This window comes from Candida parapsilosis, contig 005809 (assembly GCF_000182765.1).
Source record: "Candida parapsilosis strain CDC317 annotated contig 005809".
Lineage (NCBI taxonomy): Eukaryota > Fungi > Ascomycota > Pichiomycetes > Serinales > Debaryomycetaceae > Lodderomyces > Lodderomyces parapsilosis.
This window is the reverse complement of record NW_023503281.1, coordinates 429,433-449,620: the sequence shown is the minus strand read 5'-3', so window position 1 is coordinate 449,620 and position 20,188 is coordinate 429,433. Positions and strand designations below refer to the sequence as shown.

The 20,188-nt window shown below is 38.3% G+C and overlaps 14 protein-coding genes across 14 annotated transcripts; 5 read left to right on the top strand and 9 right to left on the bottom strand. All coding sequences in view use genetic code 12, as the record gives it.

Annotated features, from left to right (window-relative positions):
• Positions 1 to 792: 792 nt before the first annotated feature.
• On the bottom strand, positions 793 to 2,118 carry CPAR2_202410 (uncharacterized protein; the record flags this gene model as incomplete). The annotated part of the gene is made up of 1 exon (XM_036809096.1): positions 793 to 2,118. One exon carries the CDS (start codon positions 2,116 to 2,118, stop codon positions 793 to 795), a length of 1,326 nt encoding a protein of 441 aa, XP_036665768.1.
• Positions 2,119 to 2,305: 187 nt separating this feature from the next.
• Positions 2,306 to 3,310, top strand: CPAR2_202400 (uncharacterized protein; the record flags this gene model as incomplete). The annotated part of the gene is made up of 1 exon (XM_036809095.1): positions 2,306 to 3,310. The coding sequence occupies one exon, from the start codon at positions 2,306 to 2,308 to the stop codon at positions 3,308 to 3,310; it is 1,005 nt and encodes a 334-aa protein (XP_036665767.1).
• A 162-nt stretch (positions 3,311 to 3,472) lies between these two features.
• CPAR2_202390 (uncharacterized protein) lies at positions 3,473 to 4,273 on the top strand (the record flags this gene model as incomplete). The annotated part of the gene is made up of 1 exon (XM_036809094.1): positions 3,473 to 4,273. The coding sequence occupies one exon, from the start codon at positions 3,473 to 3,475 to the stop codon at positions 4,271 to 4,273; it is 801 nt and encodes a 266-aa protein (XP_036665766.1).
• An 8-nt stretch (positions 4,274 to 4,281) lies between these two features.
• On the bottom strand, positions 4,282 to 5,892 carry CPAR2_202380 (uncharacterized protein; the record flags this gene model as incomplete). Its single annotated transcript, XM_036809093.1, has 1 exon — positions 4,282 to 5,892. The coding sequence occupies one exon, from the start codon at positions 5,890 to 5,892 to the stop codon at positions 4,282 to 4,284; it is 1,611 nt and encodes a 536-aa protein (XP_036665765.1).
• A 123-nt stretch (positions 5,893 to 6,015) lies between these two features.
• On the bottom strand, positions 6,016 to 6,729 carry SEC22 (SNAP receptor; the record flags this gene model as incomplete). Its single annotated transcript, XM_036809092.1, has 2 exons — positions 6,016 to 6,635; positions 6,696 to 6,729. 2 exons carry the CDS (start codon positions 6,727 to 6,729, stop codon positions 6,016 to 6,018), a joined length of 654 nt encoding a protein of 217 aa, XP_036665764.1.
• Positions 6,730 to 7,288: 559 nt separating this feature from the next.
• CPAR2_202360 (uncharacterized protein) lies at positions 7,289 to 8,050 on the top strand (the record flags this gene model as incomplete). The annotated part of the gene is made up of 1 exon (XM_036809091.1): positions 7,289 to 8,050. One exon carries the CDS (start codon positions 7,289 to 7,291, stop codon positions 8,048 to 8,050), a length of 762 nt encoding a protein of 253 aa, XP_036665763.1.
• A 99-nt stretch (positions 8,051 to 8,149) lies between these two features.
• On the bottom strand, positions 8,150 to 9,589 carry GCD1 (translation initiation factor eIF2B subunit gamma; the record flags this gene model as incomplete). Its single annotated transcript, XM_036809090.1, has 1 exon — positions 8,150 to 9,589. The coding sequence occupies one exon, from the start codon at positions 9,587 to 9,589 to the stop codon at positions 8,150 to 8,152; it is 1,440 nt and encodes a 479-aa protein (XP_036665762.1).
• Positions 9,590 to 9,842: 253 nt separating this feature from the next.
• RPT4 (proteasome regulatory particle base subunit) lies at positions 9,843 to 11,147 on the top strand (the record flags this gene model as incomplete). The annotated part of the gene is made up of 1 exon (XM_036809088.1): positions 9,843 to 11,147. One exon carries the CDS (start codon positions 9,843 to 9,845, stop codon positions 11,145 to 11,147), a length of 1,305 nt encoding a protein of 434 aa, XP_036665761.1.
• Positions 11,148 to 11,184: 37 nt separating this feature from the next.
• MRPL40 (mitochondrial 54S ribosomal protein YmL40) lies at positions 11,185 to 12,162 on the bottom strand (the record flags this gene model as incomplete). The annotated part of the gene is made up of 1 exon (XM_036809087.1): positions 11,185 to 12,162. The coding sequence occupies one exon, from the start codon at positions 12,160 to 12,162 to the stop codon at positions 11,185 to 11,187; it is 978 nt and encodes a 325-aa protein (XP_036665760.1).
• Positions 12,163 to 12,386: 224 nt separating this feature from the next.
• Positions 12,387 to 13,061, bottom strand: CPAR2_202320 (centrin; the record flags this gene model as incomplete). The annotated part of the gene is made up of 2 exons (XM_036809086.1): positions 12,387 to 12,424; positions 12,494 to 13,061. The coding sequence occupies 2 exons, from the start codon at positions 13,059 to 13,061 to the stop codon at positions 12,387 to 12,389; spliced, it is 606 nt and encodes a 201-aa protein (XP_036665759.1).
• Positions 13,062 to 13,181: 120 nt separating this feature from the next.
• On the top strand, positions 13,182 to 15,800 carry NIP100 (Nip100p; the record flags this gene model as incomplete). Its single annotated transcript, XM_036809085.1, has 1 exon — positions 13,182 to 15,800. One exon carries the CDS (start codon positions 13,182 to 13,184, stop codon positions 15,798 to 15,800), a length of 2,619 nt encoding a protein of 872 aa, XP_036665758.1.
• Positions 15,797 to 17,131, bottom strand: SPT14 (phosphatidylinositol N-acetylglucosaminyltransferase; the record flags this gene model as incomplete). The annotated part of the gene is made up of 1 exon (XM_036809084.1): positions 15,797 to 17,131. The coding sequence occupies one exon, from the start codon at positions 17,129 to 17,131 to the stop codon at positions 15,797 to 15,799; it is 1,335 nt and encodes a 444-aa protein (XP_036665757.1).
• Positions 17,132 to 17,304: 173 nt separating this feature from the next.
• MEX67 (Mex67p) lies at positions 17,305 to 19,158 on the bottom strand (the record flags this gene model as incomplete). The annotated part of the gene is made up of 1 exon (XM_036809083.1): positions 17,305 to 19,158. One exon carries the CDS (start codon positions 19,156 to 19,158, stop codon positions 17,305 to 17,307), a length of 1,854 nt encoding a protein of 617 aa, XP_036665756.1.
• A 247-nt stretch (positions 19,159 to 19,405) lies between these two features.
• DAP1 (Dap1p) lies at positions 19,406 to 19,879 on the bottom strand (the record flags this gene model as incomplete). Its single annotated transcript, XM_036809082.1, has 1 exon — positions 19,406 to 19,879. One exon carries the CDS (start codon positions 19,877 to 19,879, stop codon positions 19,406 to 19,408), a length of 474 nt encoding a protein of 157 aa, XP_036665755.1.
• Between the last annotated feature and the right edge of the window lie 309 nt (positions 19,880 to 20,188).

Below are 20,188 nucleotides of genomic sequence, written 5' to 3'. Positions count from 1 at the left end.
AGCGCAAGAAGAAGCTAAGAATAGCGATGACATCATTGTGGGAAGCTGCACGCAAGGCGTTAACATCGAAAGCAATTTAATTGAACCTTCAATTTGATTACCTTCAACTTAAGGCTTGATCCACCCAGTCTACGTGTACTCAATGGGCAATGCGTTGTTCGTGTATGTCTGTCGCTTGTACCAAAGTAAAATTAAACATAATTACACAAAATGGAAGAGATCTGGTTCCTATATCCGTGTAGTTTACCATAGAGCTCAAGAATTGATGTTAGGGAAAACTATTGGAGTTTAGTTTATGGCACGTAGCTTACTAACTACTTCTTCTGATCAAGTCAGTTATCTAAAGTTAAATAAAGTTCGTAGTTTGCTTGTGATGGTGGATTTTCGATTGCTTGATAATCCATCATGGATTAAAGATAAACCTCAAAACTAGTTACAATAAGCAATGTAGTAAAAGTGAAATCTCACTTGCTATCCGGAGCTAAGCACGTCACTTCCTAGTATAATTTGATTTTAGTTAATAAGCCCGTTATATCAAAACTTATTTTTTGAGTATTCTTTATATAATATCACTAACTTATTCTTGATATTCTTATTATCCACGATGGAAAATTTAATATTTCTCCGCATTACACAAAAGTATATTATGCATTGATCCTCGGAAAATTAAGAATAAACACAAGCGAACTGTGTGTTAACATCTCTACGCACATTGGCACAAACAGTGAGAGACGTAAAGATATTCAGCCATGATAAATAGTTTACTGTCAAATTCCACAAATAATTGGTCATTTATTCGTGCTTTCTAATCAACTCTTTGTCGCCTGTTTGACCTCCATAATAAGTCCTTGCTCTGACAAATCCAAATACAAAATTGCACCCAAATACTACAATGCCACACCATAATAAAAACATAAAGAATTTGAAACTTAATGGCTCAACTAATGAATTCAAAACAAGTCCTATGATTTGAGCATTGATCATCGACAAATTTCCAACAGAATTCGGGTCTTGATTCATCCCTCGTGCTAGCGTTTCACATTTTTTGCGTAATATAGGTAGACCGTTAAATGAGGGATCATCACATTTACTTTCGTAGTATAATGTACGACAAGAGTCGATTTGAGCTTGAATAGCCCGTTTTTGAACCTGTAGTTTGTGGTTAACATCTGATTTTATCGACGTGACAATGTAGTAAACAAAGTAGATAAAGTATATGGAAATAATGAAATTGATGAATAGTTGCAAATACGATGATATAATGTATGGCACTTTTTCGATTGGATGTATATCTTGTCTCCAAGGGGCTGGTAAGTTGATAAAGCCGGATCCGTGAGTAAGATCAGACGCATTGTGCCCCCTCGATTCCACATTACTGTCTTGATCCTTCTCGCGCAGTTCAATCACCTCCGATTGATTGAAATACTGTCTTCTCATTCTCTCAAGCTGTGTCTGATTATCATCATTACCATTGAGATAGTAATGATGATGATGGATCATTTGCGGATGTGGTTGGATTGGATGTGGGTTCAGGGATTCATTGGAAAATGGGTGCGTGGAATGCCCAGACGCTGATGCAAACACATTGGGGTTGGATATGTTGTAAAATGCAGAGATGTCGCGTTTGGGGACCAGATTGTTTGAATTCTTTACCGTTGGGTACGAGCTGACGTCAAACTCATAATCTATTGAATGTTTGGCCTTGGTAATGGGCCGAGGCTCCAATTCAGCTGATGCACCCATCACTCCATTCTTGTTTACTTTCGGCGAAGGTGGCATCAAAAGCTTTGGTCTATCGGATATTGCTAATCTAGCGCCCATCATAGTTGGTGACAATAATGCGAGTAGATTTTGATGTTCATCCCTTTCGAGAGTGGTATCGAATTCCTCGATTGTGACTCCCTGGTGTTCCGGGGATGCAGCTTCGCCTATGTGTTCATTGAATGGTTCTTCGTCAATATCCATCGGGTCATCATCGAGGTCCATATCATCCTCATCAGCAAACTCGTTGAAGGACCTCTGAAATCTTTGTGAATTCCATCGTTGTTGTTCTGTTTTGTCTTCTAGCGATAGCGATTGAAGTAAAGTCTCGTGTTCAATAAAATCGTTCAAAGACATTGCACTCAACCACCGGTGTCAAAAAAAAAAAAGGTCCGTATTCTACTGGTTTCGTGCTGGTTAGATCTTGATTAAGCTTTGGCTTTCTTTTATTTTTTTGACGCGCAAAGAATTTATTCTGATCTCATCGTGAAACTTTATCAACCATTATCACACTCACACATCCTATAACACTCACTCCACCACAATGGGCTCTAAGAGGAAACAAAAGGAAAAACAAAAGGATTTTAAAAAGACGAAGTTGAAAGTTGGGAAAACCTCACAAAAGGCAGACAATTACACTGATACATCTTTCAAATCAAAAAAGATCTCTTTGCCTGGCCAGTCAATAACACATGCTCATTCAAAGGATTTACAACATCAGCTATCGCTAACTAAACACCACTCTCCAACTGCTAGAAAGGAAGTCGTGATTAGCTTGACTCAAAACTTACCGTCAAACCCATCGAGCTATAAGAAAATTATATCTAGCGTAACTCCATTGATGTTAGACGAATCCAAACAGGTACGGTTGGAGGTGTTGAACCTTTTGAAAGAATGCGGTAAAAAGCAACCGGGTCTTTTAGATTTGCATAAGCGAACCATCATCTTATTTATCGTATCGGCAATGACAAACATACAATTTGATATAAGAAACACAAGTACAAAATTTCTTGATGTAATGATTGAGTACGCCGATGTGAAACTGTACTTTGTCAAGATATTGAAAAATGTATTTATACTTATGGGGTGGTCATTACAAACAGATTCAAAGTCAAAGAGTGTTTCAATCACATCAGGTTCATCAATACTTCTCGGTACGAATACTAAGAAAGCACGGGTAGATCACTTGATAGCATTGGCCAAGTTCTTGCAAGCAACCTTGTTTGAAAAAGAGGGTGAAATAGATGACGAATATGTTTCTGATGGAATATTGACTCATCCACAATCTTACAAGTACTTAATACCGAACACACCACAAGCATATGCACCATTGAAATTGTTTGTTAATGAGATGAATATCAAAGACGAAGATTTTGGAGACTTGCAAAACTTGGATACTTTAACTACGGAAGATTTATCTACAAGGGTAAATGTGATGAACACCTTCTTTAAAGAAAAAATGATTGTTAGTCTATCGAATTTAGTAAAAGAAGGCAGCGCAGTTGGTCGTGAAGCCACAAAATGTATACAAATATTAGAAAAGATATAGGAATGAAGGGCGTTTTGTATTGCCGATACTCAGGAGTAATCGAGTGTAGTCTAACGGTGTGTCGTGTGAGACAAGCGCCTTGCTGCAAATTTGGAAAAGGCGCAACCAAGTGAAGTCCAACAAATTTTTCATCTAAACACTTCTCGTGATAACTTCTCAACCATGTTCAAACACATCTTGAGAACAGTGCCTCCTAGGCCAATTAGAGTCTCGACGTTCTCATTGATTCGTATAACTGTGGGTCCACACACCGCCAAATTACATACGAGTACAATCCTTCTAGCCTCAAAAAAGAATAGCAAATCAAAAAAGTCTCAAAAACAACAAAAGATCCAAATTGAGGACGACAAGATTCAAGCTGAGGCCGAGGAAGAGGTTGTCACTCCAACAATAGATTTCAAAGATGCCACTTCCAGATTTGAATCCATTTTAGCCAAATTTGAAAAGTTGGCAAACGAAATCAAGTTAGGTAAATTGAACCCCAAAATCTTTGATAATTTGTTAGTCAATGTGGGTAACCAAAAGGATGTTGAAGAAGTTCCATTCAATACCATTGCACAAACGTCAGTCAAGGGGAGAAATTTTGTCATCACCATGTTTGATCCTCTGAATGCTCAAGCAATAATCAATACAATTATAGGCTCAGGTTTAAACATGAGCGGTGTCATTGATCCATCAAATAAGTTCAATATCAAAGTTCCGTTACCCCCAATCACATTGGAGACTAAGCAAAATGACGTCAAACTTTTAAAAGAGTTGTATGACAAATTGAGAAATAACAAAACGGGGTCATTGACCGCTGTCAGAGGTGATGTCAGACATAAATTTCAATCGCATTTGAAAACTCACAAGTTATCAGATCTGGAGAATAAGCAGTTGAATCAGTTGGAGAAATTGCACAAGTTATATGTTGACAAACTACAAGAGTCGTTCAAAAAGTTTGAAAAACGTGTAATGCAATGATGATGGTTTCACTTTGTAAATAATCGTGATTGATTATTCTTACACCATTTGATTATAGAAACACTAACATCAACCAATTTCCTTGAATCGAGATCATCATTGATGATACAATAAGATGCATAGGCGTCCTCGGTAATCATAAACCCAGTCACATTGCCCCACTTCATATACGATAATTTTTTGTACTTAATAGATACATCCTTGATCTGTACACTGGACTTGTTATTTTTCAATTGTGTGTAGTAATTGATCAATTGGAGTACAACATCTCTATTTTCGTGTGGTGCTTCGCTGCATACAAATTGATTAGTTTTTTTATTTATATACATGAAATGCTTGACGACAAATGGGATCTGGCTCGAGATTGGTGTACTTAATTCACGTTGAAAACTGGCAAGAAATTCACGGTTCTGTGATCTTTCGGCTGTTAGTATTATACCACTTGCTATTTCTTTTAATTTGTAAAACGAATTTTTGTTCCCACTAATGAGTATCAAACTTTTCTGACCCCATGTTCGAACAAATACGTATAGGAAACCATTGCTATTGAATTCTGGCATACATAATGGCATCCATAAATCTTCTTCTTTGGTCTTCATAGATTTCACAATAAATAACAACAACTTCATATCATTGCTAGATAAATTGTGGGTTTTATTGCGAATATAATTTAAAATAATGTGAGACTTGGCCAAAATGGTGAAAATTAGATCTTCATCCTTGTATGTCTTTAGTATTTTGTTCATTTTTGATCTTAATGTGTATCGTATTTTGATGCTTTGTTGACATGAAAACAACTGACTCAAATAGAAATCAAGTCCATTGGGCAATCCAAAGGTCAATTTCATACACAAGTCATCCAAATTCGAAAAGTCCAATGGGCTCAAAACTCGACGCAAGTCATAATTTAGTCCATTATTGAAATGCTTATCGATTGCTGATTTTGACAATATACTCAACAAGTACATGTATAGTACGTTTAGTTGGGATTCAAGGAAGCTATCTGTTTCATGATTTAACTTGGTAATTGTAATCAACACTATGGGTGCTCTATTCAAGGCAACAATTTTCAACTCATCTTCTATTCTGATGCTTTTCAAGTCTTTGTGAAGATCCTCTTGAAATGTAGAAAGTATTGTTGTCAATACACCCACATAACCAATAATCACATCGTCCGACCCATTCATTGAGTATATCGGTTTTCCGGCAGTAGAAAAGATGAAAAACTGCTTCAATTTTCGATGAAACTGTTGTTCATCATCGGTTTTGGATATGGTGATGCACAGACGAAAGTATTGATCCTCCTCCAAATTAAATGGGTTCTTATATAATGCCAAATAATTATGATCATTTTGAGGTCGTTGTGAATTGCGCACTTTTGAAGGCAAGAACGGTAGATCTTCGATATACTCTGATAAGTGAAGCTCGGATGCTACACTACTATTATCGAATTGTGTTGATGGAGAACCATTTCGGATTGATTGTATTTCCAGGTTTACATTCTCGTAATTGATTGCAGTTGTTGCCACTGTAGTGGAGCTGAGCTGCGGTACTGACGCCGTTGACAATAAGCTAGAAGCTGATTTAGATGCAACTTTGAGAAAATGTGGCTGTTCCATTAAACAGTTGAGATGGTTAAGAGTAGGTTTCGGTTAGACATTTTTATTTGTCGCGACAAATACAGAAAGAGGGGAGTGGACAAGGATTAAAGCAATTGCTCAAAGCTGTCACACGATTTCTATCTATCTTCTTAATAGGTAATAACAAATGAAAACGAAAATTAATCCAACCCCAACAATTGGAATATACTGCTTAATCAATGCTTCCAAGTTAATTCTCTGAGCCCGTCTTCTATACTTGAGAGAATCCTGCTTTAAAGAGCTTGACAAATCGCTCATTTTATCCAAAGAATCTCCTCTGTACAATAAATCCTCGATATTTTTAGTCATAACTTTTTTTACGTCAGCTAGATCATCATTCAACTTATCCAAATTGGATTGGGCTCTTTGATCTTGGTATATTTTTTTAGTCTTGTGCAAGAAATTATCAAATGAAGTAAACCCAAATGGTCTAGCAGTTGGACTTAGTGCCTCTTGACCGTGACTATTGTAAAACTCATGTGCTATTTCGTTTAAATATGAAAATGCAAGCTTCCGTGGGTATGACTTCTTACATATGCATAGATATATAATCCCCTGGGAGATCAAATAATGAATGTTGAACTCCCCCGATTCGATAGTAGCTTGAGGCTCTGAGTTCGGAGTGATCCTGCTGATTAGGATTTTACATTTCTTCTTTTGTTCTAGTAATGCTTGCGAGTTGGTGCTATCGTCATCATCAACCGATCCACACAAAGGAAGTGCTACATACAAGTTAGTATGTTTTTGTCAGCTGATCTCACATGAGATTTGGATATGCATACCATCGTATCTATATATCAAAGTAGATTCAACCATGTTGGATGTTCTTGTATTTCAAACGAATCCAAGGTGTGTGTATATGTATTCGTTGTTCACAAGTGAATTTATTTTTCGTTGTGCGTTTGTTTGAGCCTTTCACGAAGTTTTTATGAACAAAAGCTAAATAGAGAAATAGCACTACAAAGAGGACATTAGTCAAAGTATAGCTTCACTTAATGGTATGGCTTTATTGCTAGAGGCACGGGTGTAAAAAGAAGTGTTTTGGCCACATTGACGCCAAAATTGCTCTTTACTCAGGAGTTTGGATTGTTGCAAATATTGTTCGACCGAGTAATACACCTGTAAAGCAGTCAAAACATGGAGGTACTACAAGACCTGTCCTTTACTCAGACTCTATGTCAGATAGGTTGCTATTGATACGTGTAAGCGTTGCTGGTGTATGTAGTAGTAGTCATAATAATAGTTATGGTAGCTTTGTAGGTTAGTGAGGAGAAAAAACCAATTCTACTTTAAAGCACAATGAGACTACGATCATCACCGAATTTTTATTAAATCATTATATTACATTCTACAAGTGCTTACAACCCTACACAAGATGGATTTATCAAATTTGTCCAATACGTTACCAACGCTGAAACCTTTGCCGCGCAAAGCTGAGACTTCTGATCATTCAAGCTACGATGACCCATCATCGCAATTAAGAACAAGTTCACAATCAAGCATTTCGGATACCGAACTTACGACACATTTTAAAGACGCTGCGAAATCTGTAGCATCCCTATATAACTCATCCATTAATCCACAATCTGGAAGCGTGGTGACCGCTGCGCAAAAGCAAGCCATCAAGACTGACTTTGCCAATGCGGCAAGAGCTGTTGCTGCTTTATACAAAACTGGCCAGGGATCACATTCAGCATCCCATGAGTTGGGTTACCTACAGTGCCTTGACGACTTGCTACATGTGATCACAAATGATGAGGACGTGGAAAACTGGGCATTGACAAAGCGAGCGGAGATTACAAATGCAAAGAATAAGTCAGACTTAGCGACAACACAACCTGCTAATTATGCAACTTCATTAGATGATGCAAAGATACCACAAGATTTCGTATTTCAGTTTGAGCTGGATTTGAGGCCCTCAAGTTCTTTTAAACCAAGTATACCACCAATGTCAGTTCAACACAATGCTGCCCAAAGGAATAACATGATAAAGAAGAAGAAGCTTCAACATTTACACAAAAAGTTTTATTCGTCAGAAGAGTCAAGTGAGAGTGAGACGGATGATTTAAAACGTGCTAAACTCTTCAAAGACCCGGTGGATAGTCCGTTGAAGAAAAAGAAAAAGAAAAAGCTTTAAGTCACGATTTAGAGGCTTTTTTATTTTTAATTTGGACCAACAATGGAACTTTATAGAGTAAACGACATTTTCATGTGCTTTAATTGTCTGTAGATCAATTCAATATGCAAACAATCCATCCTCATTACCAGTGTATTCATCTTCAAATTCGCTTTCATCTTCGCTCTCATCATCTTCATCGTCATCATCTTCAGAACTAGAATCACTGAGTGGGCCAGTTTTCAATACAAATTCATCCTCGCTTTCACCATCCTCTACAGCTTCTAAACTCATGCAGAGTAACGTGTCACCTTTAGCTTGAGTTCCTGTTGTAACTTCATTTGTAGATTCAACATTACAATTGATCAACTTTGATTTTGAGGGAATTTTTGCGTGATGTCCAATGATACAATTTTCTAATTGAACGTCATCACCAACAACTACGTTATCAAAAATCAAACACCCAGTGATTCTAACCTTTTTCCCAATTTTACAGTTATGACCCACCACACTGCGCTTCACATTGGTCTTTTCGCCCAATTCAGTATTCTCACCAACTATTGAATCATTCCCGACATGAGCAGCAAGTTTGTCTTTCTGTTGTGCACCTTGTTGCGACTGACCCTTTTTCATCGCTTGATGTTTCATAAAATGTCTATTTGCCTCCATCAATACCGGTAGGTTATTGACCCTAAAGAATGTAGCCTCGCTTGGAACTACAAAAAGACCAACTGTTGCCTTTGTAGCTGAGTGTTTCCACGATCTTCTTGCCAAATCGCGAATGAATTTGTCATAGTTTCTTTTTTCAAAGTACAGTTCATTGAATTTTGTTGACGCCTCCTCGATCACATTGAATATCTCTTTGGAGGCTACAAATATTCCACTGTTTAGTAATTTTGTGCTGACAATAGACTTCGGGTACCTCCAGCACATTTGGGTTCTTATATGCAACATTTTAGACATCTCGATATCCGCTTTGCCGTACACGTCAAGTAACTTTGAATCATCATCTGCATCGCCAGCATATACTGTGTATTTTTTGCTGAAAATTTTCAGTTTCTTATCCTCAATGTCCAATTGATTTTTGTATGCAATGTAAACTCCTAAATCGGTCTCATTTCTATTTCTAAACGCTTCAATAATCACCGATGGGGGCAAATCCGAGAGGAAGTCACACGGCAAAAATATAAGATCCTGTAATCTGAATTTTGAGTTCTTGTATAGATGGTAGATGATTTCAGCACTGTTTTCCGCAGTGAATGGCATTATTTCGATGGGGGTTGCAAAACTAGCCTCTGGTATATCGCTTGACGTCGCAAGTAGCTCGCGTCTCTCTTTCTTATACTTCTCGATTGCAGCCATTACTGCTTCACTCGTTTCCACTTGCGTGATGACTACTATCTTTGACAAAACAGCATCGAAACACCAGTCGAGAACATAACTAATCATTGGCCGATTGGCAATGGGCAATAGAGGCTTCGGTAACCCCGTGCTTCGCGACTCCGAAAACGGCTCAAGTGATTTACCTCGGCCACAAAATATCACAGCGGTGAACTCCATTTAAATCAATTGATACGGGTATTGGCTGTGTTACTTCACTTTATGATTCATAGAATCATTTGAAAGAAATTTTTGATGTAATTTCGAAATGCTACTGCTACCAAATGCGTTTCGATGTGTGAAAAGTCGTGCACATTGAATTTTTTCGACTCGCTCAATCAGAGAGAAACAGTTTTTTGCCACTTTGAGTGAACAAATATCATATTGTCTCTTTCAAATACTCAATCCTTCATAGATATAATCACTACGAGCGATGGCGTCTGATGAAAATGATCCTCTTTTGCAGGCTTTGAACGCGGAACAAAGTGGTGCCAATGCAGGAGATAATAACGCTAACGATTCCTCTGGAAATCAAGAAACTTCTTCCAATCAACAATCTACAGAACCAACTGATCCCGAGAGAGAAAGGGCACTTTTGAAATTCAAAGACAAGTTGCTTGAGCATAGGAAATGGGACGCCAGGTTGAAAGACTTGCGATTGGGGATACGAGATTTGGAGAAGGATTACGAGAAAACCGAAAACGATATAAAGGCGTTGCAATCTGTAGGCCAAATTATTGGGGAGGTCTTGAAGCAATTGGACGATGAAAGATTTATTGTTAAGGCTTCTAGTGGACCCCGTTACATTGTTGGATGTCGAAATACTATCAAGAAATCAAACTTAAAAAACGGTGTTAGAGTGTCATTGGATATGACGACACTCACGATTATGAGAATATTGCCTAGAGAAGTCGATCCGTTGGTTTACAATATGACAACTTTTGAACCAGGTGAAATTTCCTTCAATGGTATCGGTGGTTTGACGGACCAAGTGAGAGAGTTGCGTGAAGTTATAGAATTACCATTGAAAAATCCAGAGCTTTTTACGAGGGTTGGTATCAAACCACCAAAGGGAGTTTTGTTATATGGTCCACCTGGTACTGGTAAGACTTTGTTAGCCAAGGCAGTGGCAGCAACAATTGGAGCAAACTTTATTTTTTCTCCGGCCTCGGGTATCGTCGACAAGTATATTGGTGAAAGTGCCAGGTTGATCAGGGAGATGTTTGCTTATGCCAAGGAACATGAGCCTTGTATCATTTTCATGGATGAAATTGATGCTATTGGTGGGCGTAGGTTCAGCGAAGGAACGTCAGCAGATCGTGAAATTCAACGTACATTGATGGAATTGTTGAATCAAATGGATGGTTTCGACACTTTGGGACAGACAAAAATTATCATGGCTACAAACAGACCAGATACACTTGACCCTGCATTGCTCAGAGCTGGTAGATTGGATAGAAAGATTGAAATTCCTTTGCCCAATGAAGCAGGTAGATTGGAAATATTCAAAATTCATACGGCCCAGATTGCCAAACACGGAGAGTTTGACTTCGAAGCAGCAGTTAAGATGAGTGATGGATTCAACGGTGCTGATATTAGAAATGTGGTTACAGAAGCTGGTTTTTTCGCAATTAGAGACGACAGGGAATATATCATACAAAATGACATCATGAAGGCGGTCAGAAAAGTGGCAGACAACAAGAAGTTGGAAGGTAAGCTAGATTACGAGAAATTATAGTTGAGATGAAACACCTGCATAATCTATTTACAGTATATCAATTTTGACTTTCTTTATTTGCCAAATCCTCTTCATTCTTTGTCTCCTCAATCATCTTTGAAGTCTTTTCAAAATCAGGTATTTTCACGTTCGACAATGTTTCCAAGTGATGACGCAACTCTGGACTTTCGATCTTATTCATGTGTTCTGCCATCTTTGATCCAATGAATTCCCTAACTTCTTCCGATAATGGGTACAACTTCTTCTTTGGTTTTTCAGCTTCTTTTGCTAACCATATCTTTTGCTCAATTGTCAATGGCATTTCAGGACCATGGAGTTTTGCCACTTGCAAACCATCAAGCACCCTCTTTTTGTATTTGCTGTAAGGGTTTCTTAACTGATTGACCAATTGTTTTGGTATCGATGACTTCCCAATTGTGTTAAACTCGAAAGTCCTTTCCGTCGCTATATTCTCAGGCGTGGACAAGTCTCCTTCATTGATTTTGGCAGGAGTTGGCCAAGGTAACAAATAATCATGATGCTTTATATATCTTTCGGGAATCCATCTTTTGTACCTATCGTCGTAGTAAGGTTTCCCCATTACAACTTCTTCGGCAACGATGTACGAGATTCTCCCCTCCTCTTTACTTTTTCCAACCACTCTAACTTTACTCCTTGGTATATAATCGGGAAAGTCGTATACATGGGATGTTTGACCTTCAGGCCAAAATGGTTTGGGCAAAAGCTTTTTAGTAGAGATGTTGGCCAAAGACACCGAGTCAAATTCAGGACTGTACGCTAAAACTTCGGCAACTTTACCTTTGTGCTTTCCTTCTGTCACATATGCCAAGTCCCCTTCGGTGATGCCAGCCTCAAATCTGGTCTTTTGTTGTGATCTAGGTAATCTTTCTGGGAAGAACCCCTTGAATGTTGGTAAAGAAGTCGCTTCTTGTTGTTTCAACCACTGTTGCTTGAGATGACTTGGAAGTTTATTGATATCTCTCTTGAAACGAGAACGACTGACAACCCAAGACATTGTATGATGTTGAACTGTGTGTGGATTTGATTTCTACTACGTATTTAGATAAACCTGAAAATTTTTTGTTGTCTGAGAGAGAAATGGTTTTGCGTACACGAAATGGAACGTTAAGGTATACATATACTCATACAAAAAGGGGGACAGCTTATTTTGATATTTGGCAAATGGTATTCCATACAGTCAAGCTTTTCTGCTATATGGTGGTATTCTTGGCACTCAGATCACTCAGTGCAGATTCTTATAAATTCTTCTTCATTAACTAAAGGGGAAACTCTGTGTTAGTAAACAAAATTTAATGTGTGAATAGATAACATCAATTGATACATACTTTCTCCGTCTTCGTCGAGATCAAACTCATCTATCATAGCTTGTAATTCCTCGTCACTAAGATTTTCACCAAGATCTTTAGAGATTTTTCTCAAATTCCTCACACTTATTTTTCCAGTTCCGTCTATGTCAAACAACTTGAAAGCTCGACGAATTTCGTCCAACGGGTCTCTTTTCAAAATCATCTCCCCGACTGTTTTGTAAAAGTTGTCATAGGTTAACAAATTGGTTTCGTCTGTATCGTATTCTCGAATTATATCCAACACTTGTCGCTTAGTTAGTTCAAATCCTAACGCTTTGAACGCAACTTTCGTTTCGTGGTAGTCCAAACATCCATCTCCATTCATGTCGAACAATTGAAATGCTTCTCTTATTTCGAGTTTCTGTTCCTCAAGTAGCTCTTGTTTAAGATTTACATTCGAGTTGTTGTTGTTGTTATTATTATTATTGTTGATTGATGAATGCACTCCTCTTTTTGGGGGCGTTAAAACACTACCTGAATTATGATTGAGATTGCCGCTATTGACGTTATTACCGAGCGATGATATTCTTTCTCCACGATTAAACATGTTTGATGGTTTCAAGCGTGGGTTAGGAATCAAAAATGGTCCTGCACTGTTTATTTTTCTTTTTTTCTCGACGCGTTGTGATGGAAACCAACTGCAACTACCACAAGCTAATAATGTTAAATGCGATTTCGTATCGGTGATTATGTCAAGGTTAAAGGAGAGTCAGGTCGTATAAGATACATAGGGACCACCAAGTTTGCTGCAGGTACGTGGTTTGGAGTTGAATTGGAAAGACCAGTTGGTAAGAACAATGGATCAGTACAAGGTGTGCTATATTTCCAATGTCAAAGTAGTGACGGACTACACGGAGTATTCGTTAAGGAAGGTCTACTAGAAACCGTTGCTGATGACGTTTCCGAAAGTGTAATTGGCTCAAGTTCTGCTAGTGACAGCTTGCAGCATCTTCAAGAGCAATTGAATGCCGTCCTCGCTGCCAACACCGAATATAAGGATGACTTGAACAAGCTACAAAGTGAGTTGAATGCGAAATTGCACTCATATGAAATATTGGAATCAAAATTGGAAATGCAGCTGATCGACAATCAATATTTGCAAGAAGCAAAGCATTTGCTTGAGACCAAAGTTGCCGAGATGACAAAGAAATATCAATCGTTACAGAAGGATTACGAGCTAGTGTTGGAGGAATTGGAAGTAAGTAGGGAATTGGAAAATGAACTACGTTTTGTTGATGTTGATGCGGTATCTCCGAACGAGATCAAGTTACTCATTGAGAGAGGCCGTCTTGATGAGAAAACGATTGCCAAATTGAACGAAAAGATACAAGTGCGAGATGAAAATCTATCTAAATTACTGAAAGCGTTGATGGATTCTAACAGCAAAGTCAATGACTTGGGTGCCGACTTAGTTAGCAAAACTGCAACAATTGCCCATTTGAAGGAGAAATTAGAGACGTTTTCAGATCTTGAAGAATTGACAGAAAAGTTGTCAGTCGAAAATGGTGAGCTTATTGAGAAAATCAAAGAGTTGGAACGCTCAATCGTGGAGCTTGGCCAGTTACATGAATTGGACACCAAAATTGAAGCAAATCTTCAAAAAAATGAGCATAATTTAAGGCTGGAAATTGAATCGTTGAAGGAATCTTTATTCAAGGAAAGAAATAGAGTAAAAGATCTCGAAAGTCGTGTTGGCTCTTTTGGGTCATCCTCGAATGCAAAAGATTCGATGAAATACAATCCCCGTGAACACCTTTATGCCTTGGAAGTAGCACAGCAAAAACTATTTCAATTGGAGCACAAATATCGGCAATGTGCACTTGAACTACAGATCTCCGAGTCAAAAAGAAAATTCGATGTCGAATGCCAAAAACTTCGTGCATCTAGTCCAGTGAGCCCAGAGTATATCGATCTTGTTTACGATATAAAATCTCAATGTGAAGTTTTGAATCTACTCAAGAAACTTTCAAGCCACGATGAAAGCTACTTGTTTTATAAATTTGCACTATCCAGAATTCTCCACTTTCATCAAACGATATTGACGATTCTTGAGTACAATTACAACCACAAACTTTCAGAAAAATTATTCAAGCAAAGCAGAGTGTATGTATGTAAGATTCAAACCATCACTGATGAGGTTATGAGTTTATTAAATGATGCGTCTGGAATCGTTCAACCCGAAGTGTGCTACTCATACTTGAAAGATGGTCTTGATTTATGCGACAGCCACGCTGCGGAATTATGGGAAAACGAGGCTCTGTTTCTATGTCAACACGATCTGTTCATCAAGCATGTTTGGTTCTCGATAAATAAGCTTTTGATTTTTGAGACTGATATTGCCTCCCTGCGCAATGCCCATGAGGAAATGTCGAAATTGATTGAGTCTGTCAAGTTATTAAAATTCAAGTATGAAAAGGTATTCGGATCGCTTGTATCGCAGTCTTCTTCAACTAATTTTATTGCCAAACCGCTGTTGTCGCCTGCAGATATGTTGAGATTGATAACAAACAAATCTTTTCAACTTCTCAACGCTGAGAAGGTGACAGTTGATGAAATAGGTGATCTTGAGGGTGCGTTTGAGCGTTTCGCCTCGTCTCAGGTGCATATAGAGCTAGACTCATCTGAGATGGATATTAAGCCAATCTACGAGCTTGTTCGAGCAAAAACAGTTGTTAAGGATGTTGAGACCGACAATGTGGCCATAGAAGTTGGCAACAAAACCCCAGAGATGCTTATGCAGAAGAATGAGGAAATCACGAATTTGAAATTGAATATAGCATTATTGGAGAAAAATATGAAACTCTTCACTAAGCAAACATCGGATCGAATTCAGCAACTCGAGAATCAGGTCCGTAGCTTGAAAACTGAAGTGGAGGCAAAAACTACAAAAATTGCAACTCTCGAGGAAGAAAACAAACTCTTTCGAAATCAATCATTACTTCAAGAAGCTGATTTTAATGACATTGAATCACAAAGGGCCTACAATGAAAAGATCAAGCGAATGGAAAAATTGATCGAACTCAAGCAACGAGCAACTGCTTCACACGACATTGATGATTTGACATGGTTAGCATTTCCCAAGAGATCGAAAGTTTGGAAAAAACCTACTCAATTACAAACGTTATCCCGAGAGATCAGAAATTTGGCTACGAATGCGCAATATGTACACCTCAATGGCACAAATAAACAACACTGGGCTCCACGAAAAACGACAGCAAAGTTCATCAATGCATGTATGAATGAACAATTTAGGCGCTATCAGTCAAAGAAAGAAGAAGCACATTAAGAGTGCTTTTCCCTTATTCTTTTGTGTCTTTTTTGCTTAGGCCATTTAGTAGCTAGATCGACATGTTCGCCTGGGTACAACCATTCGAGGATGGTGTATAGAAAAATATCAACAATCACACACAAAACAAACAACTTTCCGGCAATTAAGCCACAGCAGTAGAACTTCAGTAGTCGAGGGATCAATGGTTCATTTAATTCAGCCAAGTCCAAGCTGTCATAAACCGCCTCTGTTCGTTGAGCTATATCTGCCCAACTATACATCTTGCCCACCCTTTCGTGAAAGTCTGACGTGTCGATGTCACCTGATTGAATTTTGTGGATGGCATCTAATGTTGCTTCTACAAGTGAATCCTCCTCTGGCTCGGCAAAGCTTGTCATATTGGACGGCAACACTTCGGGAATACCACCAACTCTTGTCGTAACTACGTACAACCCGCAAGAAGCCGCTTCAACTAGCACAGTTCCAAATGCCTCGGTCAATGAAGGATGTAGATATATCTCACCTTGTGTCATTACATTTCTAACCTCTTCATGTTTAATGGCCCCAATAAGTTGCACTCTCTCTTGAAGGAAATACTTTTCTCTCATTTGTTCCAAATCCATGTATTTCGGACCATCACCAGCAATTATAAAGTTGACCTTAGTGTTTGAGAAACATATTCGTGGTATTATAGCTGTCAATAAGTCAGCACCTTTGTTGGGGAAAAGTCTAGTAATTACAACAATTGTAATCACATCAGAGTCTACCCTACTCCCAATCGGTAATTCAGGCCTGAAATCCTTTGAAATCACAGCATTGGGAATCACTGAGACCTTCCATGGCTCGATACTTGCTCGCAACACTGTATTTTCTTTGCACGTGTGACTTACACAAATAACATGGCCCACATCGCTGATTGCAAATTTCAAAATTTTATTGCCCCATATTGAACCCATATCAGCAAAACCAAACAAGGAATGGTCAGTAAATACTGTTTTTCGCCCCATTGTTCTTCCATGAAATATTGCTTCAAGGCCCAAAGTACTTAAGGATCCATGCCCGTGTATTATATCAATGCTTTCTCGAATGAAAATATTTCGTAGTATTGGAAAGGCTGAAAAAATTGTAGGAAAAGCTGAAGACCTGTATAGTACCCAATATGGTACGTAGTACACTTTCAATCCATTGGTTAGATATCTTATTCCATTTCTGTCGCCATAATTGTGCGTTATAATGATTACTGAATGACCCAAGTCAATAAGTTTTTGAGATAAATGGTACACATGAAATTCCACACCACCAGGTTGTGGATAGAAGAAATCTGTAACCATTGCTATGTTGTATCCCATTTTGAATAGTAATGAGTTTTGTCCAGAAGTATAATCTTGTTGCAAGAGGTATGGAAATATTAGCATCTCTCAAAAGCGGTTATTTGAAATTGGTGCTACCTAATGATGTCGATCCCAGTTTAATACAATGATTATAATTCTGAACTTTTTTCGATTCATTCATTATATACTGTCTATATAAATGCATCTCGAGGCAATGATGAAGCGGAGTTTTTGAAATTAACCATACTTTGGTTGTAATCCCATTGACTTTGTTCGCAAAGCATTATTGCATATTGTAAGTTGAGTTTTGTTTCCACTATAATCTTCACCAACAATTCTTGTTGTGGCAATTGAAGATTGGATTTGATTTCTGGCGGTAGCTCTACAACTGGTGGGATGGACGCAGATGGTGCAGGTGTTGCTTGGGCATTAGGTCCTGGTAATCCGTTGAGTGGTTGTTGGCCCGGAACGCTCGTCGCAGTTGATGGTGGTTGCGATGAAGTTTGAACTGATGCGGCTTGATTCAACCATGGAATCTCGCTAGTAAATGGTCGAATAAGCAAGAGATCACTGGCCACTACCATACTCCCGTTTGGGCCTGGCAACACTATGAATGTTCTATCAAAACTTTTTTTGCTCAAGTTTGGTTTCTTGTGCCGACTTTGCGAGTGAAATCTCCCACCACGAGAGCCTTGCGAAGCACTGGTATCCGCTATTTCAGGCTGTGCAACTTCTTCAAATGATCCATGTACAGTGATGACTATTCCATTGAGGGGAACATACTTGTAACATTCCATACTAAACGAGTTAGGGTTCTCAACTAAGTTATGCTTGGTCTTGGGTAGTTGCTGAAAGCTCTTAAAGATTTGCTCCGTACCAATAGCAACCTTACTCATTCTAGCCTTACCAGAAGAAATCCGTGTAAGATTCCTTGAGTAGGGCATATAATTACCAAAGTCAATGTTTGAACTAGTGTTCGCATCTTCAATCAAATGAGGATGCGACGTATCTAATTGCATTGAAAATTGAGACTCATTTTGATAAAGTACCATCAAGTTGCCTCTATTTGTATCCCACAAGTTCAAATAATTAGCGACAAAATTCGTTGCTACATTTTTGATGTCTTCATCTTGGAAAAACATTGCTTGACAACCAAATGGCGATGTAGAATTGGCCTCCAATGCTTGTTCATTCCTCAACACTTCACCATTCAATACAACTAACCTTGGGAAGCATCTCATCAATTCCAACTTAATTTCTTGTATTTCAGCAGGATTGGTGGTTTGGACAATAGGATTATTGAATAAAATCAACTCTCTCAAGAAATTGAGTTTATGCTTCCACGTTTCAAATACTTTTGTTTTGGCCAAATTGTTGTTTTGAAGAGATAGATTTTTCAATTTTGGAAACGACTGTGTCATTGATGTGACAGCTTGCAAGTCACTGAGCTCATTATTAGATAAATCAACACTTTCAACATCAATTTTCAAATCGCTGGCAATTTTCATCAATGCTGGAAAAAATTTGGACGTGACAGATACTGATGCGAAAAAGCCTTGAGCATTGAGCGTGGCATCTTGCTTGACCCCATTTAAATTTAACATTTTAATTTCAGGTTGATATCGCCCTTTCAAAAAGTTGGTTATAGTTTCAATTGTACTTCCAGCTCCAGATGCTGGACCACCACCCATCTGATTCGATAAAGTCGAAAGACCTTTGGAAAACCTCAAGGATTGGCCGGCAAATTTCACGCCAGACCAATTGAGGAGCTCATTTGCTTGTGATTCATTTTTAACGTAACCTTTTAAAACCCCTGTGTTGTGATCAACACTATAATTACTAACAACGATCCTGCATTTTCTGGAAATAAAATTGATGCAGTCGCTCAGACTAGCACCATTCCATCCGACAATTTCAATTGGATATGCATTTGCTGCAACAAAGGCATCGACATTTTGTTGCAGGTTCCCAAAATTACTCTTGTGTTGGTAATTATTATTGTTATTGTTGTATCCGCCTCCTCTACCTCGTCCTCGATAACTCATGATAAATTTTGAAGAGGTAGTTTGGAAATAAATACGGTTCAATCCGTAAAGATGATTTGAAGTCTTCACTATAAAGACCGGGACTTTTATTCTTGAACTTCTCTTTTTTCATCATCAGAGACAAGAGAGAAAACTTTTTTACACTACAAAAGTGATGTCGCAAATACTACTAATGCGACATAAGTACAATAAATATATATATTTGACAATTTATAGATAAGTACCCTTTATTCCTCCGCAGAAGTCCTCAAAGACCACGGATTTCTTCTTTGACAGTTCCATTTTCATGCAACGAACCAACAACTTTATACCTATTTTCAAAATGTTCATCCCATTGTTCTAAAGATTCTTGTTCTAATTTGGACAAATTCTTCAAATCATCAATAGGTTGATCTAAAGGAGTCAATACGGCGGGATCAAATGAGTTCAAAGCCAATCCTCTTGACGCATCTCTGCCGGCAAAATTCTCATATGGACCTCCAGGACCATAGAAAGCAGCACCTTGACTAACATCAAAGACTCTTTTCTTTACGGCAATGAATATCTTTGGATGATCCTTTCCATTGTATTTGGCCAATGATTTTGGTGTGAATTTCCCTTCGACAATGGTGGCTCCATGAGCTTGATTGGCTAATGGGTTGCTGTCATTGGCAATAAAATCTTTGTAAATGCTTCTAGCAAAGAAGAAAATGACCAAAACGACAATAATAGTGGTAATCATGTTGTTTAGTGAAACCTAATATTGTCAATTGCGGTTTAAGGATGGAATTGGATTTGGAAGCAGAATATGAAGCTTTTATAAAATGATCGTTGGGATTGTGGTGGTCGCGTCACTTAACTCCGCAATTCCCTTAAAAATCAATTCAGTTTTGCATATGAATCTTTTCTAACGCTACCTTATTTAAAATCATCAATGTCATTTTCCCTGGCCCATCCCTCAGTTGCTTTGGGCAAAGTGTACACATTCTGTCCGTGAACGGTATAAAGGTAATAGTAAAGGAAAGTGGCCCTTGAACCCTTTACATCCTTG